The sequence below is a fragment of the Zootermopsis nevadensis genome, unplaced genomic scaffold, assembly GCF_977971745.1.
Source record: "Zootermopsis nevadensis isolate Lab colony 2312 unplaced genomic scaffold, Znev_1.0 Znev_ptg000008l, whole genome shotgun sequence".
In the NCBI taxonomy this organism is placed as follows: Eukaryota; Metazoa; Arthropoda; class Insecta; order Blattodea; family Termopsidae; genus Zootermopsis; species Zootermopsis nevadensis.
In genome coordinates this window covers 17,284,555-17,298,972 of record NW_028259140.1, presented here as the reverse complement: position 1 = coordinate 17,298,972, position 14,418 = coordinate 17,284,555, and the positions used below count along the sequence as shown (strand labels likewise).

Below are 14,418 nucleotides of genomic sequence, written 5' to 3'. Positions count from 1 at the left end.
ATGAATGCTGTCAATAACAAATGGAAACATTCAAATTATTGGGTTCAAAATATAGTACAAGTTAACTTCTTTGGAATAAATTTTAAAATATTAAATCGAACGTTTCGACTAACAAAGAAAAATACTCTGTGCTCTTAGAATTCGCAGACAAACTTGGTGTGTTATTTAACAAGTTGGCTGCCCTTGTTTTCCAAAGTATAATCGAAAACAATAATCACTAATCGAAGCAATTAGTATTAATTACGTCTTACTTTCGAAGTCTTCGCCGGACATCTGCTTCAATAACTAAACACGAATCATAGATGCTGATGAACACAACACAAAAAAGACTTTTGTACACAAATCTTGAATACGGCACTTTATCAACCAACCATCTTTCACTGGATTAGAGTACCAACTTGACCAACCTAAAGGAGCGAAACTTTAAAATAATTCGAGTAATACATTTGTCAGATACATTTTATTCGTCTGTGGCAATATAAGCTGGTGTCTCCTACACGCACTCTCACTCAGCAGACTTAAGTTCCTGTCTTAGACCTCCTCAATTTCTCCACGTGATTGCTGAACCCGCTTACGTACTCGATAGATAAGAGATAGCCTATACTTATGTTAGGGCAGATTACAAATTCAGTTTTTGAATTAAACTGATACTTTAAAGTAACATCAAATCCCCATAGAAATTGATTAAAATCACCTGGTGGAGCTCTGTACAAGCTTAATACAAATAAGTTGGATGTTTTTGTTTTAAGTTTAATTGCACAGATTTTCAAATCCTGTCTTTTTTAAAGTGATGTAAAGTATCGATTTTGTTGAAACATTGACCATTCTTAACAAAAATACGCACACCTCCCCTCTAGTGCGAGGTGCAGAGAATTATTTTCTACCATGTGATGTTCTCTTAGTCACAATATATGAGGATTTATGCCATCTATTTCGAAAGAATGCACCAATTCATCACTTTATTTTCTTATTCCCCTGATATTCTGATTTTATTATTATTTAGTGTTCTGTCTGACGACAGGTCCATATGAACAGGATCCTTCCATCCTTTTCTTGGACTGGGACCTGTTCATATACGTTCTTGGCAGATGATCCAGAAGTGGTTTGCCATTGCCTTCTTCTGTGTGTGAATGGAGTAATTGTTGGGATGCCACGGAGTAAAACTCCGTGTTACCTAGACCACGGCCTTGCCCAACACAAGTTATAAATTCGGGCACCGCCGGGAATCGAACCCGAGACCCCAGGATTACAAGCCCAGCGTTCTAACCGCTAGACCACCTCATCTTATTATTATTTAGTGTTCTGTCTGACGACAGGTCCATATGAACAGGATCCTTCCATCCTTTTCTCTTCTCGGACTGGGACCTGTTCATATACGTTCTTGGCAGATGATCCAGAAGTGGTTTGCCATTGCCTTCTTCTGTGTGTGAATGGAGTAATTGTTGGGATGCCACGGAGGAAAACTCCGTGTTGCCTAGACCACGGCCTTGCCCAACACAAGTTATAAATTCGGGCACCGCCGGGAATCGAACCCGAGACCCCAGGATTACAAGGCCAGCGTTCTAACCGCTAGACCACCTCATCTTATTATTATTTAGTGTTGTGTCTGACGACAGGTCCATATGAACAGGATCCTTCCATCCTTTTCTCGGACTGGGACCTGTTCATATACGTTCTTGGCAGATGATCCAGAAGTGGTTTGCCATTGCCTTCTTCTGTGTGTGAATGGAGTAATTGTTGGGATGCCACGGAGGAAAACTCCGTGTTGCCTAGACCACGGCCTTGCCCAACACAAGTTATAAATTCGGGCACCGCCGGGAATCGAACCCGAGACCCGAGGATTACAAGGCCAGCGTTGTAACCGCTAGACCACCGTGGCGGTGATATTCTGTTAACGACACTTAATGAATTTAGTGAGTTTACATTTTTATTGTGAAGGCGAGAAATGTGACACTGATTCTGCTTACTACACAAAAGTAATTTTGTCTCACGTTGTGAAGGGGTGGGTTGAATTCGCACACGTGTGGTCTTAAATCGTGCATCGCACAGAAGTAGCCGTGACACTAAAACTTAACTGCGTCGTTACATTAGGAATAAATTAGACCTAACCTAACTTTCTTTCTTGCAGAGGATCCCATATAAGGTTGCTCCCCGTATGATGTCCGACCGTTCATCACGGCTTGCGGTGTTGTAGCGCCTTCCAAGCTCGCACACGAGATGAATCAAAGGAACATCCACTGAGCCTTGAACTCGTGTTTTAATATACAAACTGGCCTTCTTTATGTTGGCATTTTCTGCGCGCCCAATGCTTACATAGCAATAGCATTCTGAACAGCGCGATGTACCAATTTCAATGATTCTTTTTATTCGCTTGTAGTTGGTCAGAAGCATTTGCGAAATATTTTTATTAAATTTAGTATGCCTGGTAGGCACGTGATGTGCGCATTCTTAACACCCCTATTCCTGACTTGAGAACGTCGGTATTTATTACAAAGACATTTCTCTCGTGTTTTTGTTGTTTCCCGCTGTCCGTAGTATTATTATTACAGAATACTTTATAACTTTCAGTGTTTTGAATTATTGCGAGCGAAGTTTATATGAAATTAGAAAAAGCACGACGATTTTCGGTCTGATAGTAGTACAGCACGTGACTTCCCGGGCCGCGTTTGTGCGGGTAACAACAGTATTTACGTATGATGTCCCGAAAGGGGCCTGAGATACCCGGAAGTTCGCCGGCCAGCGACTCGTTTAGGTCCAGAAAATTGAGCCAACCCACACCGACAAATAGCATTAAAATGTCTCGAACGGCGAAAAAGGTGTTCCAAGGAAAATGCCTTGTACTCAGGTCTTCGAGGGAACGTCCCGTGGCACGGGGCTTCAGTTCTGAACTCAGACTATTCTAGGGAAGTTAGAAACTCAAGTTGTACGGGAGAACTTACAAGTTCTAAACCACTAACTACAGCCTCCATACAACTTATGTTTCAGAATCGAATTTCGTACAAACGGGCTCCACAGATGTGTCAGCTCCTCGTTGATGAGGACCGAGACGGATATCGAAACGTCAGTTTCTCATGGCTGATTTCCCGTGAACACTTCGCTGAATTCAGTCACCACGAATTACTATATTGTAAATAGTGTAAACATGCCCGGCAGCCGTAGATTCCGCAAATGATCATTAACCCGACATAATTCGCGGGTGGTCGTACATCATATTCATTACAAACAAACGTCTGTAACATGTAATCGCGTTTGAGATTACTTCCAGTGCACTGAAACCCCGCAAACATGGTCTCAGTTGTGAATCTAACGTTCGAATCGGATGTATTTGAATATTTAATGAAGCGCCCAACGAATGCACGGTCCCGACGTCACTGCAGCGCGTGTGTACATTCCAGCGAGCCAGCCTCCGGTCAAATTGGTTCTCCCGGACGCCTGAGGCAAGAGACCTCATACAGCAACTAACTACACCGTTGGCTTGTTCATCCAACCCACGAATCTTGTGCAACCGGGACACGTTTTGAAACGACTAATCGAGCCAATGTTTTCTTAAGCATATCCTCGGCCATTTAAGTAATTTAAGTGAACCCATCGACAAACTGAAATTTTAGTACAAATTTAAGGAGTATAATACATTTCTGTCATGTTCGATGAGACTTCAATATAAAGTAGAGGTCACAATATTCGAACCCCCCCTCCCCAAACAGTGCCAGATTGACACGAAATCTGTCGGGGTTTCGAAGGGCAACGTTGGACCTTCCCATTTTAAGTTAATTATGTGAACTGTGTGCAAAGAACGCACACTCAGTGGAGGCAGATATTTCTGTGTTAAGTCTTTCCCCAGCTCCAAAATAAAACCCTTGAATCCTCACAGTCTCCGACTGCTGAAGACTGCTAGAACAAAGAGGGTCGAGCACGTGAGGGGGTGAATTTCGAAGTGACAAACTCTCTTCCGGTACAATTCGTCTTCTTGAAGTTCCCCTTGACTGTATTTTCTTCGTACTACAATATTCACATCTAAAAAACGTCACAGCGAAACCGAAACGTCATTGGAATTTGATTAGTTATTTTGGAGACGAATTACGGACGTGACTTTACAATTATGCGTTCATTTTACGCACACGTGCATTTGCCATCTTACGAGTGTGCTGTATCGCCTGTCACTTTTTGCGTACTGAAAGACCGACATTCGAACCCCGGAGAGGGGTAGAGGATTTTCCTCTAGGTCCGTCGTCCAGGCGGACTATGGGGGGAGGTGACCGACCGCTAACCTCCTTCCAGTACCGCGATTAAGAGAATGCATGGAGTAGTTTGTTTCTCATGCGATTTGTTCAACTACGCTGTTTATCAACGTTGAATCATACGATGATTAATGAACGAACAGTTGATTGGAACTGATGTGGAAGAAGGCGGTCGTTGCCTAATTTAATTTCAGTCCTAGAGTGCCTGAATAAGAACTCAAAAAAAGCCGATCGCCGAGTAACGTCCCTCAGAGAGCGAAGGAGTAACAACTGATGAGACATTTCTGTCCATACCAACGTAGGATGACGTGAAACTTGGCGTTGACTTAAGCCGTGTTACGAAACGTCACTAATGTCGTGTGCAAATTGTTTTACGAGGTACGATCGGAAAGTTTCCAGACTGCGCCTATAAAAAACCCGTACACTTATCTCAGGTATTAAATTCATCCATCACCCTCGAAGTAGTTCCCCTGGGAGTGAACACAACGATCCCAGCGCCTCTGCCAAGCCTGGAAGCATCCCTGGAAATCTTTCTTTGTCAGCCTGTCAAGCACCATCTGCGTTTCTGCCTGAATCTCTTCTATCGTCTCAAATCTCCTTCCCTTTAGCTGAATTTTCATCTTTGGGAACAGGAAGAAGTCACACGGAGCTTAGAAAGGAAGTTGGGGTCGGTTCTTGCAAGATCTTTGAGCTCCTGACAAACGAGAAGTCAAGTCGATTCTGCTTCTGGTCCTCAGACAGGATGCGTCGCATGTGGAGTTCTTCCTTTAGAATCAGCTGACAGGTCCCATAGCCTATCCCAACAATGTCGCACAAGTCGTTGATGGTACGACGTCGATCTTCGTAACATTTTCGGGCGTTGTGCTCGAAGATGGTCGTCCAGAACGCTCGTCATCATCGACAGAGGTTCGGCCATTTTTAAAACGTGAATGCCACACAAAAGTTTGTGCACGACCCATTGCGGACTCCCCAAATGCTTGCTTTAGCATTTCATAGGTTTCCGTAGCCGTTTTGGCGAGTCTTTGGCAAAATTTGATGCACACGCCATTCCGAAATCGCAGGAGGGTCGGTGTAATGCACTACCAAAACGCCCGTAACTAAGAAACAAATGCTAATTCGATGATGCCGGCTGGCACACTGATTCACTATGAATGTAGGCCGCACCCCCTAGCGGCAGAATCTCGTACTACATCCGGTTCCCCCTCTATTGACACAGTCTTTAAACTTTCCGATCGCACCTCGTATGATGAAACTTTCAGTGCCCACGAGAGAGTAGTCTCTGCGTGAAACCGAAGATTCCCACCCCGCTTTCTGATGGTTACTGTGGAGGGTTCAGCAGATTTTCCATAAATCGAGGGAACAGAAGAACGGAAACAGTGTGATCGTCTCATTTGAGGGTGGCTCAACGCCCGAGGTCCTACGCCTTCTTGGCGTTTCGCACGGGGCAAGAGCTTACGCGGTTTTAACTCAAAACGACTCAGTTAATTCTGACCAAACAACGCAGGAAAAATGTCTGGAGTCAATGAGCTTCCAACTTCAATAAAATGAAACCAAAGTGCGGGGAGAAATTCAACTGGGGCTGGTCAGAGGAATGCCCTCTTAAAGGAAACCTATTCGCCACATTGTTTTATAAAATGAAATGAAAGTTCGTGTCATCGATTTGGATAATAAACTCCACATGGATGAATAAAAACCTAAGTCAGACCAGTTTCTCGAAATTTGCGTGGTATAAAGATTCAAATCAATAATAACTTAATAAATTGTATTTAAGTTATTATTGATTTGAATCTTTATATAATTATATACAATTGAAGACAGTTCTTTTAGGAACTGAAACATGTCGTGAAAATTGATGGTCTAATGTAAATCGAATATTTCGATAAAGAACATCATTTGATATATTTTAAATATTTTAAATGTTAATTATTGTAATATTTTAATATTTAATAAGAATTTATTGTGATTAGACGGACAAGATTTAAAATATATATATGAAATCAGAAATGAACTCTTCCGAATAGTTTCAAAAAATCAGCCGCGTTGTGTGTAAAAAACACAGCACAGGCCTATACATCCTACCGCCTGTTTGGAAGTCCAGAGTAACTGAGGAAGAAACCACACCGTTTTCCTACACACGGTCCGATATTTACTGTACAGGGAAGTTTTCAAGACTCACTTGCAGGCGCTCAAGTTCTAGCCCGGTTTTGCCTGAATTGGTCGCGACTGCGCACTGACGACGCGCCTTTGAGCGGAGAGCGAAGAAGTTCTCCGTCCGAATTGGATCGTGTGTAGGAACAAGTCCGAGGCGTCTTAAAATCCTGAGAAGAATGTTGAGTAACTCGAAGTGACATTTTAATTGATGGCATAAATGTCTGATGCACGTAGTTTTATGGTGTCTGGAGTTAAACACTGACAGTTCTACGCGAGAAAGTGAACTTGTAAATTTACGTCAACTTAACGAATGTATTTCCACATTTTTCCATCATCAATTGTCTCTTTGTCTTGTCTTGACTAATCGGAATGCGTCCGGACTACTAGTAGAGATGAAACATTGAAACTCATTAAATAACAAAAATTACATTTTAGGATTTGAGACAGTATTTGGGAAGATGAGAATGAAACTGTGATGATGAATTGTAACAAGCATGCCCACTCTCCGATTGCAATACGTCCTCAGGTACACCAACAGTCATTCGTTCTGGTGTCCAGGGATTAATTTCCCAAGTTCTTGAAGGACGGACAGCAAATGGGAACTTTCCAAATCTCGTCAAATAGACCCCGAAAATTCTAATTAAAAATTAAATTGAAATTCGTCCAGAGACGTTTAGTACAAACCTCCAATGAAATAGTTTAGAACAAAAACACGCGTTGGTCTCTCATAAAATCTTGTCTCCGGTCTAAAGACGTAAATATTGAAATTCTATACAAAATCATAATTCTATCAGCTGTTTTGTACGGGCGTGTCCCATCCCAAGGGATGAACGTGGACTGAGGGTGTTTGACAACAGGGCGCCGAGGATAATACGTGGACTTACGAGGGCTAAAGTGACAGGAGATTGGAAAAAAAAATTCGTAATGAGGAGCTCCATATTTGTAGGCATATATATATTATTCACCAAATAATATTACGGTGATCATATGGCGAAAGGAGGTGAGATGAGTAGGGAACTTAGGATGCTTGTAAATGTGAGAAATGCATAACAAATTGGTCAGTACACCCGAAAGCATGAACCGGTGGGATACCTAGTCGTAGGCTTGACAGTAATATTAAATTGGATCCCAAAGAAAAAAGTTGTCTGGTATTCAATTCGTCTGATTGATAAAACGAGACTAGTGGCTGGCTGTTGTTGACGCGATAATGAACTTTCGAGATGTATAAAATGCCGGAATTGTCTGGAATTCTCTGAGGAACTACCAGATGTCCTGTTCGGTGGAGTTCGTTCATTTTGGTTGAGAGACCTGGTTTCAGAATAATTTGTCCCGTTCATCTGTGTGATCTCAGGACTGAGGAAGACTTCGGTGCGTGGTATCGGCTTTGTAGCAGCGGAACAGATGACGACGTTAAGCCGTCAGCATAACCGACCACCTGCAAGGAAGTCCCTCGTCCTTCGGAGGACTTCCGGACACTGCGTAGGCAATGAATTCGCGATACAATTCGAAATTACGCACAACAAAGATCTGGAAACCCTCTCGTTGCTCTTCTGCGAACCCATCGCCCTCTCCTTCCCCGAGGCCCTTTCACGAACGATAAGCCCTTTGCAGTGTGTCCCTCTCCCTTATCTGGCGCAGTACTAAAACCCTAATTTGCATAAAGTGTTTATTGCCCAATTGGTCCCTCTCTCCCCTTCCCCCACACTAACCCCCAGGGTCCTGGGTTTACACTACACGTTCAATAACATTTAAAAGCAGTACGTAAATTCCTTTAGCACACGACTTGGCGGTGCAGGGGGGCAGATTCTACCCTTCGTTGCCGTCACTGAACAGCGCAAGCCCATGGGAGAGGAACCGGGCATCAAAATGCATCGTTGATGAAGTCATTTCCATAACGTCATGTTTATACCCAAAGGGCGAGCAGCCCCCACCCTCAAATGAATGTTCTTTAATTGGTACCGCAGTTATTCGTATTCAAAATCATGTTTGAAAATGGCATCCACACGTAAAAGGTGTGTCGTTCGGTTCTAACCCAGAAATAAAGGGATTGAAAGAAGACACGTTTCCTCCCTTCTTAACTCTGATTGAAGTTTCGTTTGACTTTCAGTCCTCGGCCTAGTTCGCGTTCAGCTCTGCGTAATTTACAGTAGAAAAAGCCACCCAAATTGATGCAATGTACAGGGAGATGAAGGGTCCTTGATAAAGACACACCGGGCTAACTTAAGACAACTTTCCGGTGTGTGTCAGAGTGACCTGTAGTGTACAAGTGCGACGTCTAGAAGCTCAAGGAGCGACCATCCACATAAAAATTATGAAAATCACAAATACGAGGTGCGATCGGAAAGTTTCAAGACTGTGTCAATAGAGGGCGAACCGGACGTAGTACGAGCTTCTGCCGCTATGGGGTGCGGCCTACATTTATAGTGAATCAGTGTGCCAGCCGGCATCATCGAATTAGCATTTGTTTCTTAGTTACGGGCGTTTTGGTAGTGCATTACACCGACCCTCCTGCGATTTCGGAATGGCGTGTGCATCAAATTTTGCCAAAGACTCGCCAAAACGGCTACGGAAACCTATGAAATGCTAAAGCAAGCATTTGGGGAGTCCGTAAACTTTTGTGTGACATTCACGTTTTAAAAATGGCCGGCCGAACCTCTGTCGATGATGACGAGCGTTCTGGACGACCATCTTCGAGCACAACGCCCGAAAATGTTACGAAGATTCGGCAGGCCATTCACGAAGATCGACGTCGTACCATCAACGACTTGTGCGACATTGTTGGGATAGGCTATGGGACCTGTCAGCTGATTCTAAAGGAAGAACTCCACATGCTACGCATCATGACAACGCGCCAGCGCACACCGCCCTCAAAGTTCGGCAGTTTTTGGCCTCAAACACCATGGCCGTCATCCCGCACCCTCCTTATTCGCCGTGTGACTTCTTCCTCTTCCCAAAGATGACAATTCAGCTAAAGGGAAGGAGATTTGAGACGATAGAAGAGACTCAGGCAGAATCGCAGATGGTGCTTGACAGGCTGACAAAGAAAGATTTCCAGGGTTGGCAGCGGCGCTGGGATCGTTGTGTTCACTCCCAGGGGAACTACTTCGAGGGTGACGGATGAATTTAATTTTATAGGCGCAGTCTAGAAACTTTCCGATCGCACCTCGTATACTGACTTAGCATGATGAATGGCACAGTTTTATAATACTGAGAAAGGAACGTGCATATCAAATATTCAATTAAATGTACGAACACGAGAAACCATATCCGTATTTAAAAAAAATCAGACGTGGGTGAGGTGTACAATATGTTCGTATGTGTAAAAGTGGCGTTTCGTATCCTGTTTGATAAGGTTCAGAGCACGCAACCGCTGCTCAAATAGGACACGAGCATTAAGTCACTTTTGCATGTTGCACACCCACCTCGGGAATTTACAATTTTTAGATCATTTAAGATAATATTTGTCCGATATAAAATGAGATGAAATTCGCCCAACTTCCAGTGTAGACCCCCCGAATATAAAATTTTATAAATTTGAATCACGCGGCACACGCCGAGGACACGACCTCCATATTGATAATTGATTTTATGAACTTGTAGTGGAGGGGAGACTTGTTCGCTTGACGTTGTGAGGTTAGGTTACAGCAGTATTTCTTTTGATTTCAGGTCCGCCTGGTCCACCAGGAAAACGAGGGAAAAAGGGGAAAAAGGGAGATGCTGGGGAACCAGGAACCGTGGTAAGGACAATGTGATGTGCTCTGAGTTATCCTGATTCTACCTTTTGTTTTATTGGAACGCATTTTTGTTGGAACTTATAAGTTCGCGATGAAACCTCATAAACGAGAAGAATTATTTCTGTAGCCCAATACTGAGTTTTGTTTTTTTTGCTCTTTTCAGGGTCCCATTGGTCCACCGGGGAAGAACGGTTTTCCGGTATCTTATTTTATAACCTAATTATCCCTAAAGTCATAAACACTTAGTATAAAAATAAGTTTTAGACAACTTAGTAGTATTTTCATACAACATTACCAAGTCAAATTTTGAAATAATTGTTGTGTATAAAATGGCTTCCAAATATTAGGCTGCAGTTCAGTAATGTTACTTAAAGAGCGCTGTGTTGCATACGGCGACGAGAGTCGACGATGTTCACTTTGTGGGTTGCTGGAAATTTTGTGGTTCAGGGAAGACGTAGTGACAGCTTATTACAGCAGGAAAGGACATCCCTCAGTCCCAAATAAACAATTTTCTGTGTGAATCCTCATTTCTCAGAAATCTAGAAGACATGTAAACATTCCGTAGAAGTGTCTGCGAGGACTAAGTTTGCGACTGAGATTGCAATAAACGTGTTAGTAGACTGAAGCTTTCACTTAAATTTTAGAAAGTATAAATATTATAATATTTCAAACTGTCAGAAATATCAAATTAGATTTATGATGAGAAGAAGAATATTTTTCAGACAATGATCTCACACTTTATCTAGCTGTGAAGCCCCAAAATATGTTTCCGAGCCATTACTGTTTCAAAAATGTGAATGGTCACTAATTCAGGAATACTCTTAATCAGGCTCTTGAAATTAAATTACATATTGTGAACTGCACTGAATTTCATCTTTAATTTTTTCTTTTGAACCCATCAATTAATTATTTCACTTACAAGGTCAAGGCACAAATTGTTATGCAGTGACCGACAGGTTTCCTACTCATGAAGAAATTGCCATCACCTCTACTGCAAAAGCCTATCATCAGATTCTGTCTTAATCAACTTGAATGCACTTCACATATTCACAATCTATTTCTCGTACGTGACTTTCAACGTAATGAAATTTCTTTATCATTATTAGTGTCCCAAAAGACTCTTCCTAAAAAGTTTTCTAACCTAAAAAGTTTTCTAACCTAAAAACTTTTCTAACCTAAAAAGTTATCTAACCTAAAATCACTGTACGTCCGTTGTTTTAGAGGTGTCATGTATAGAATGCCTTCAGTGTTCTGCTTCTCCCCCAATTTGTGATAGGCCGTTCATTGTTTCCCTCCTCCTCAAACTGAATTTTCAATACTTTCTTCGCATCTCCTGACACTGACACAGAAACTTCTGAAAATGCGTTCGAATGTAGGTTAAGTAACAAAGTTCAGAACTTGCATCTTGTATTGTGCGATGGTTAAACATCCATTTTCATGTTGTTTTTAGGTCTTCTGTTGTTCATTTACTGAACACTTGGTAGATGTTGGTCTCGTTGTGGAAGATGCTGATACCAATGGCAGTTTAGATTCAAACTGATCTTCCTATATCATAGTAGTTGTTGTGTTAATCATTATCTTCCAAACCACTTCGGTACAAACCAACATCGTGTCTCCTTGAAGACCTCTTGCCTCTTATTTCAATTTTCTTCTTGGCTGCTTTCGCCTCTTGGTATGAATTCAGTTTGCAGACGTTTGTGTGGCATTCCCCAACCGCAGGCAGGCCATAACCCATGTCTTTTTCAGTGTGTCATATCACTGCCTTGTTCCTCTTTTGATTTGTGAAAACTGGAAAGTCCTTTTTTATCCTTTCCTTCTTAAAAACAACTGCAGCTTCTTCTCTGGTTCTAATGAAGAGGTGTAAGTCATCAAGTGTTTCTTTTGCCTGTGGTCGCCATTTTATGAATCAACTCCTGTTCATTCGGCTCATTCTTTTTGGCAGAAAATAATTACCGAGCACTGCTAAAGCAGCTTCTTAAGGGTTGGGATCTTCAGTGCTGTCTCTTGTCCTGTCCTTGCTGTTGTCTCATCTTCCACTGCATCACCAATACTTACCACTGCCTCTCCCCCCCACAAGGGCTTAACAGATGTCTTGAACTTGCGGAAATGCTTTATCAGTAGAAGCCGGGAGAGCCAGACAGGATCGGTACTTCTGTTCGACAAGACACATCTGAAATGATATTCCCATTCCTTCGAGTGAGGACCCACAAATTAAGGCTCTTTCTTAACATAAAATAATGTAAACGCACTGTTCTCCATAACTCCTTTATTGTGAATGCCTGATTCTGCATTATCACTTTGCCTAATGGGTTATGATGCCACAAAATGAACCATCCTTACCACCAGTACGTTTTCTCATGTTCGTAACAGCGCGTTCTGAGGAACTGTTTTACGTAAATGTTATAATTTATAAACCGTCTTTACTCTGCTCTGTCTTTTTAAAATTTGTAACCAAATTTGTCATAACGTTCAGTGCAGCCAACACAACATTATACACTTCACCGAGGTAATGGGACTTTGGGCAGTCTTGAGATTAAATTCTCATTATCTTTACATGAAAATCTTGTCATGTTTGATCATTATAGAAATCTAAAATCAAAACTCGAAACAACCATCCCTTTAAAACAGACTGTACTATGAGTAAAAATAAAAAGTAAAGCTGTCCTGCTACACGCCATGTAGGTGCTTGGGGGAAGAGACAGTATAGCTCTTACTGATTCTTCACCACAGCACTAGATGGGGCGAGTGGTCAGCGTCACCCCCCCGGCCACGGTTTACCATGGACAGGAGGCTGGGTGGGCCCCAGAGCTGGTCTGAAATTTTACACCTCACATTTTATCAAAATCTCACAAAACTGTCTTATTCTTCTTGTGACAACTGTCGTTAGTTCAGATCTCGACAGTTGAAACTAGGTGTTTAAAATTCATGTAAAATATATTAGTAAACACTTTCAATATTTATATTTTTTCTTGTAATAAATTCTTACTTTAAGAGTAGACCTAATGTAGTTTTAGACACATTGCTAGTTACAATAGGAGTTTAATCATAAATATGATATTCGTATATGTCTTTGTATTGCAACTAATATATTCAGATTATTTTCAGATGCTACGCCATTACTATTATTATTATCATCACAGATTCTACGTCTCATTCATGCTCATGATTATTATTAGTTTGCTGTGTTTCCAGGGACTGAAGGGTCATAAAGGCGACAGAGGGATTATGGTAAGATCTTTTAAGTAAATTGTGTCAATTGTATCACGTTAGCGGCATCTGCTGATTCATTTAAGACTGAATTCAGATTAATCAGTTTCGCAGGCCTGATAAATACATTTTACAAATTTAAACAACTATTTTAAAATACACACAGCTTCACTTGTGAATCTGAGATTGATTGAATATTAATGGATCTGTCCACTTGTCACTAGTGTGATGATTACCGTAATATTTGTTGGAAGATGCATAAATATTACCATGCAAATTAATGTTCCAGGTTTACTCAAGACATATGATAGACCTGGGTAGCTATCAAATTAGAAAAAGTTCATTCTCTCTTTTCCCCACACTTTTAGCTATCTGCGCATATTATTTCGTCTGACACTTGAGCTCATATACATCCAGTTCACTTATGGAAGTTTCTTTATAGATATGTAGGCCCAGAGAATTTTGAGACATTTACCCACGACAGACTTTTACTAGACAATGAATAATTGAAATAAAACCTTTCTTTAGAAAAAAAAATCATACATCAATTATTTATAAAATGAAATAAAAGTCTGTTACAAGGTAACATTTTGGGTTGTGTACAAATTGTACAAGAAAGTTCCATTAAGTTATCCCTTTAAGCCTGCCATATATTTAAGCTGAATGTTTTTGAAGTCACAGTATGTAAAAAAAAAAAATTAAAAAAAGTATATCACACATTTTTTTTATTTATTTAGTGTTCTGTCTGACGACAGGTCCATATGAACAGGATCCTTCCATCCTTTTCTCAGACTGGGACCTGTTCATATACGTTCTTGGCAGATGATCCAGAAGTGGTTTGCCATTGCCTTCTTCTGTGTGTGAATGGAGTAATTGTTGGGATGCCACGGAGGAAAACTCCGTGTTGCCTAGACCACGGCCTTGCCCAACACAAGTTATAAATTCGGGCACTGCCGGGAATCGAACCCGAGACCCCAGGATTACAAGGCTAGTGTTCTGACCGCTAGACCACCGTGGCGGTCATATCACACATACAGAACATAAAGTCCTGTTACCCCTGCATAAAACATCGTAGGAGTTAATGTACC

The 14,418-nt window shown here is 41.5% G+C and overlaps 1 protein-coding gene across 17 annotated transcripts in view; it reads left to right on the top strand.

The window, feature by feature from the left end:
- LOC110834996 (uncharacterized) overlaps nt 1–14,418 on the top strand; it is a 358,279-nt gene that overhangs the window by 283,085 nt on the left and 60,776 nt on the right. For 14 of the 17 annotated variants that reach the window (XM_087345325.1, XM_087345323.1, XM_087345330.1 and 11 more), the window contains exons 2-4: nt 10,056–10,126; nt 10,287–10,322; nt 13,316–13,351. In XM_087345325.1, coding sequence (XP_087201451.1) covers nt 10,056–10,126; nt 10,287–10,322; nt 13,316–13,351 — 143 coding nt within the window. The remainder of the gene's footprint in view (nt 1–10,055; nt 10,127–10,286; nt 10,323–13,315; nt 13,352–14,418) is intronic. The other 3 variants (XM_087345328.1, XM_087345322.1, XM_087345324.1) reach the window with 2 other exon arrangements.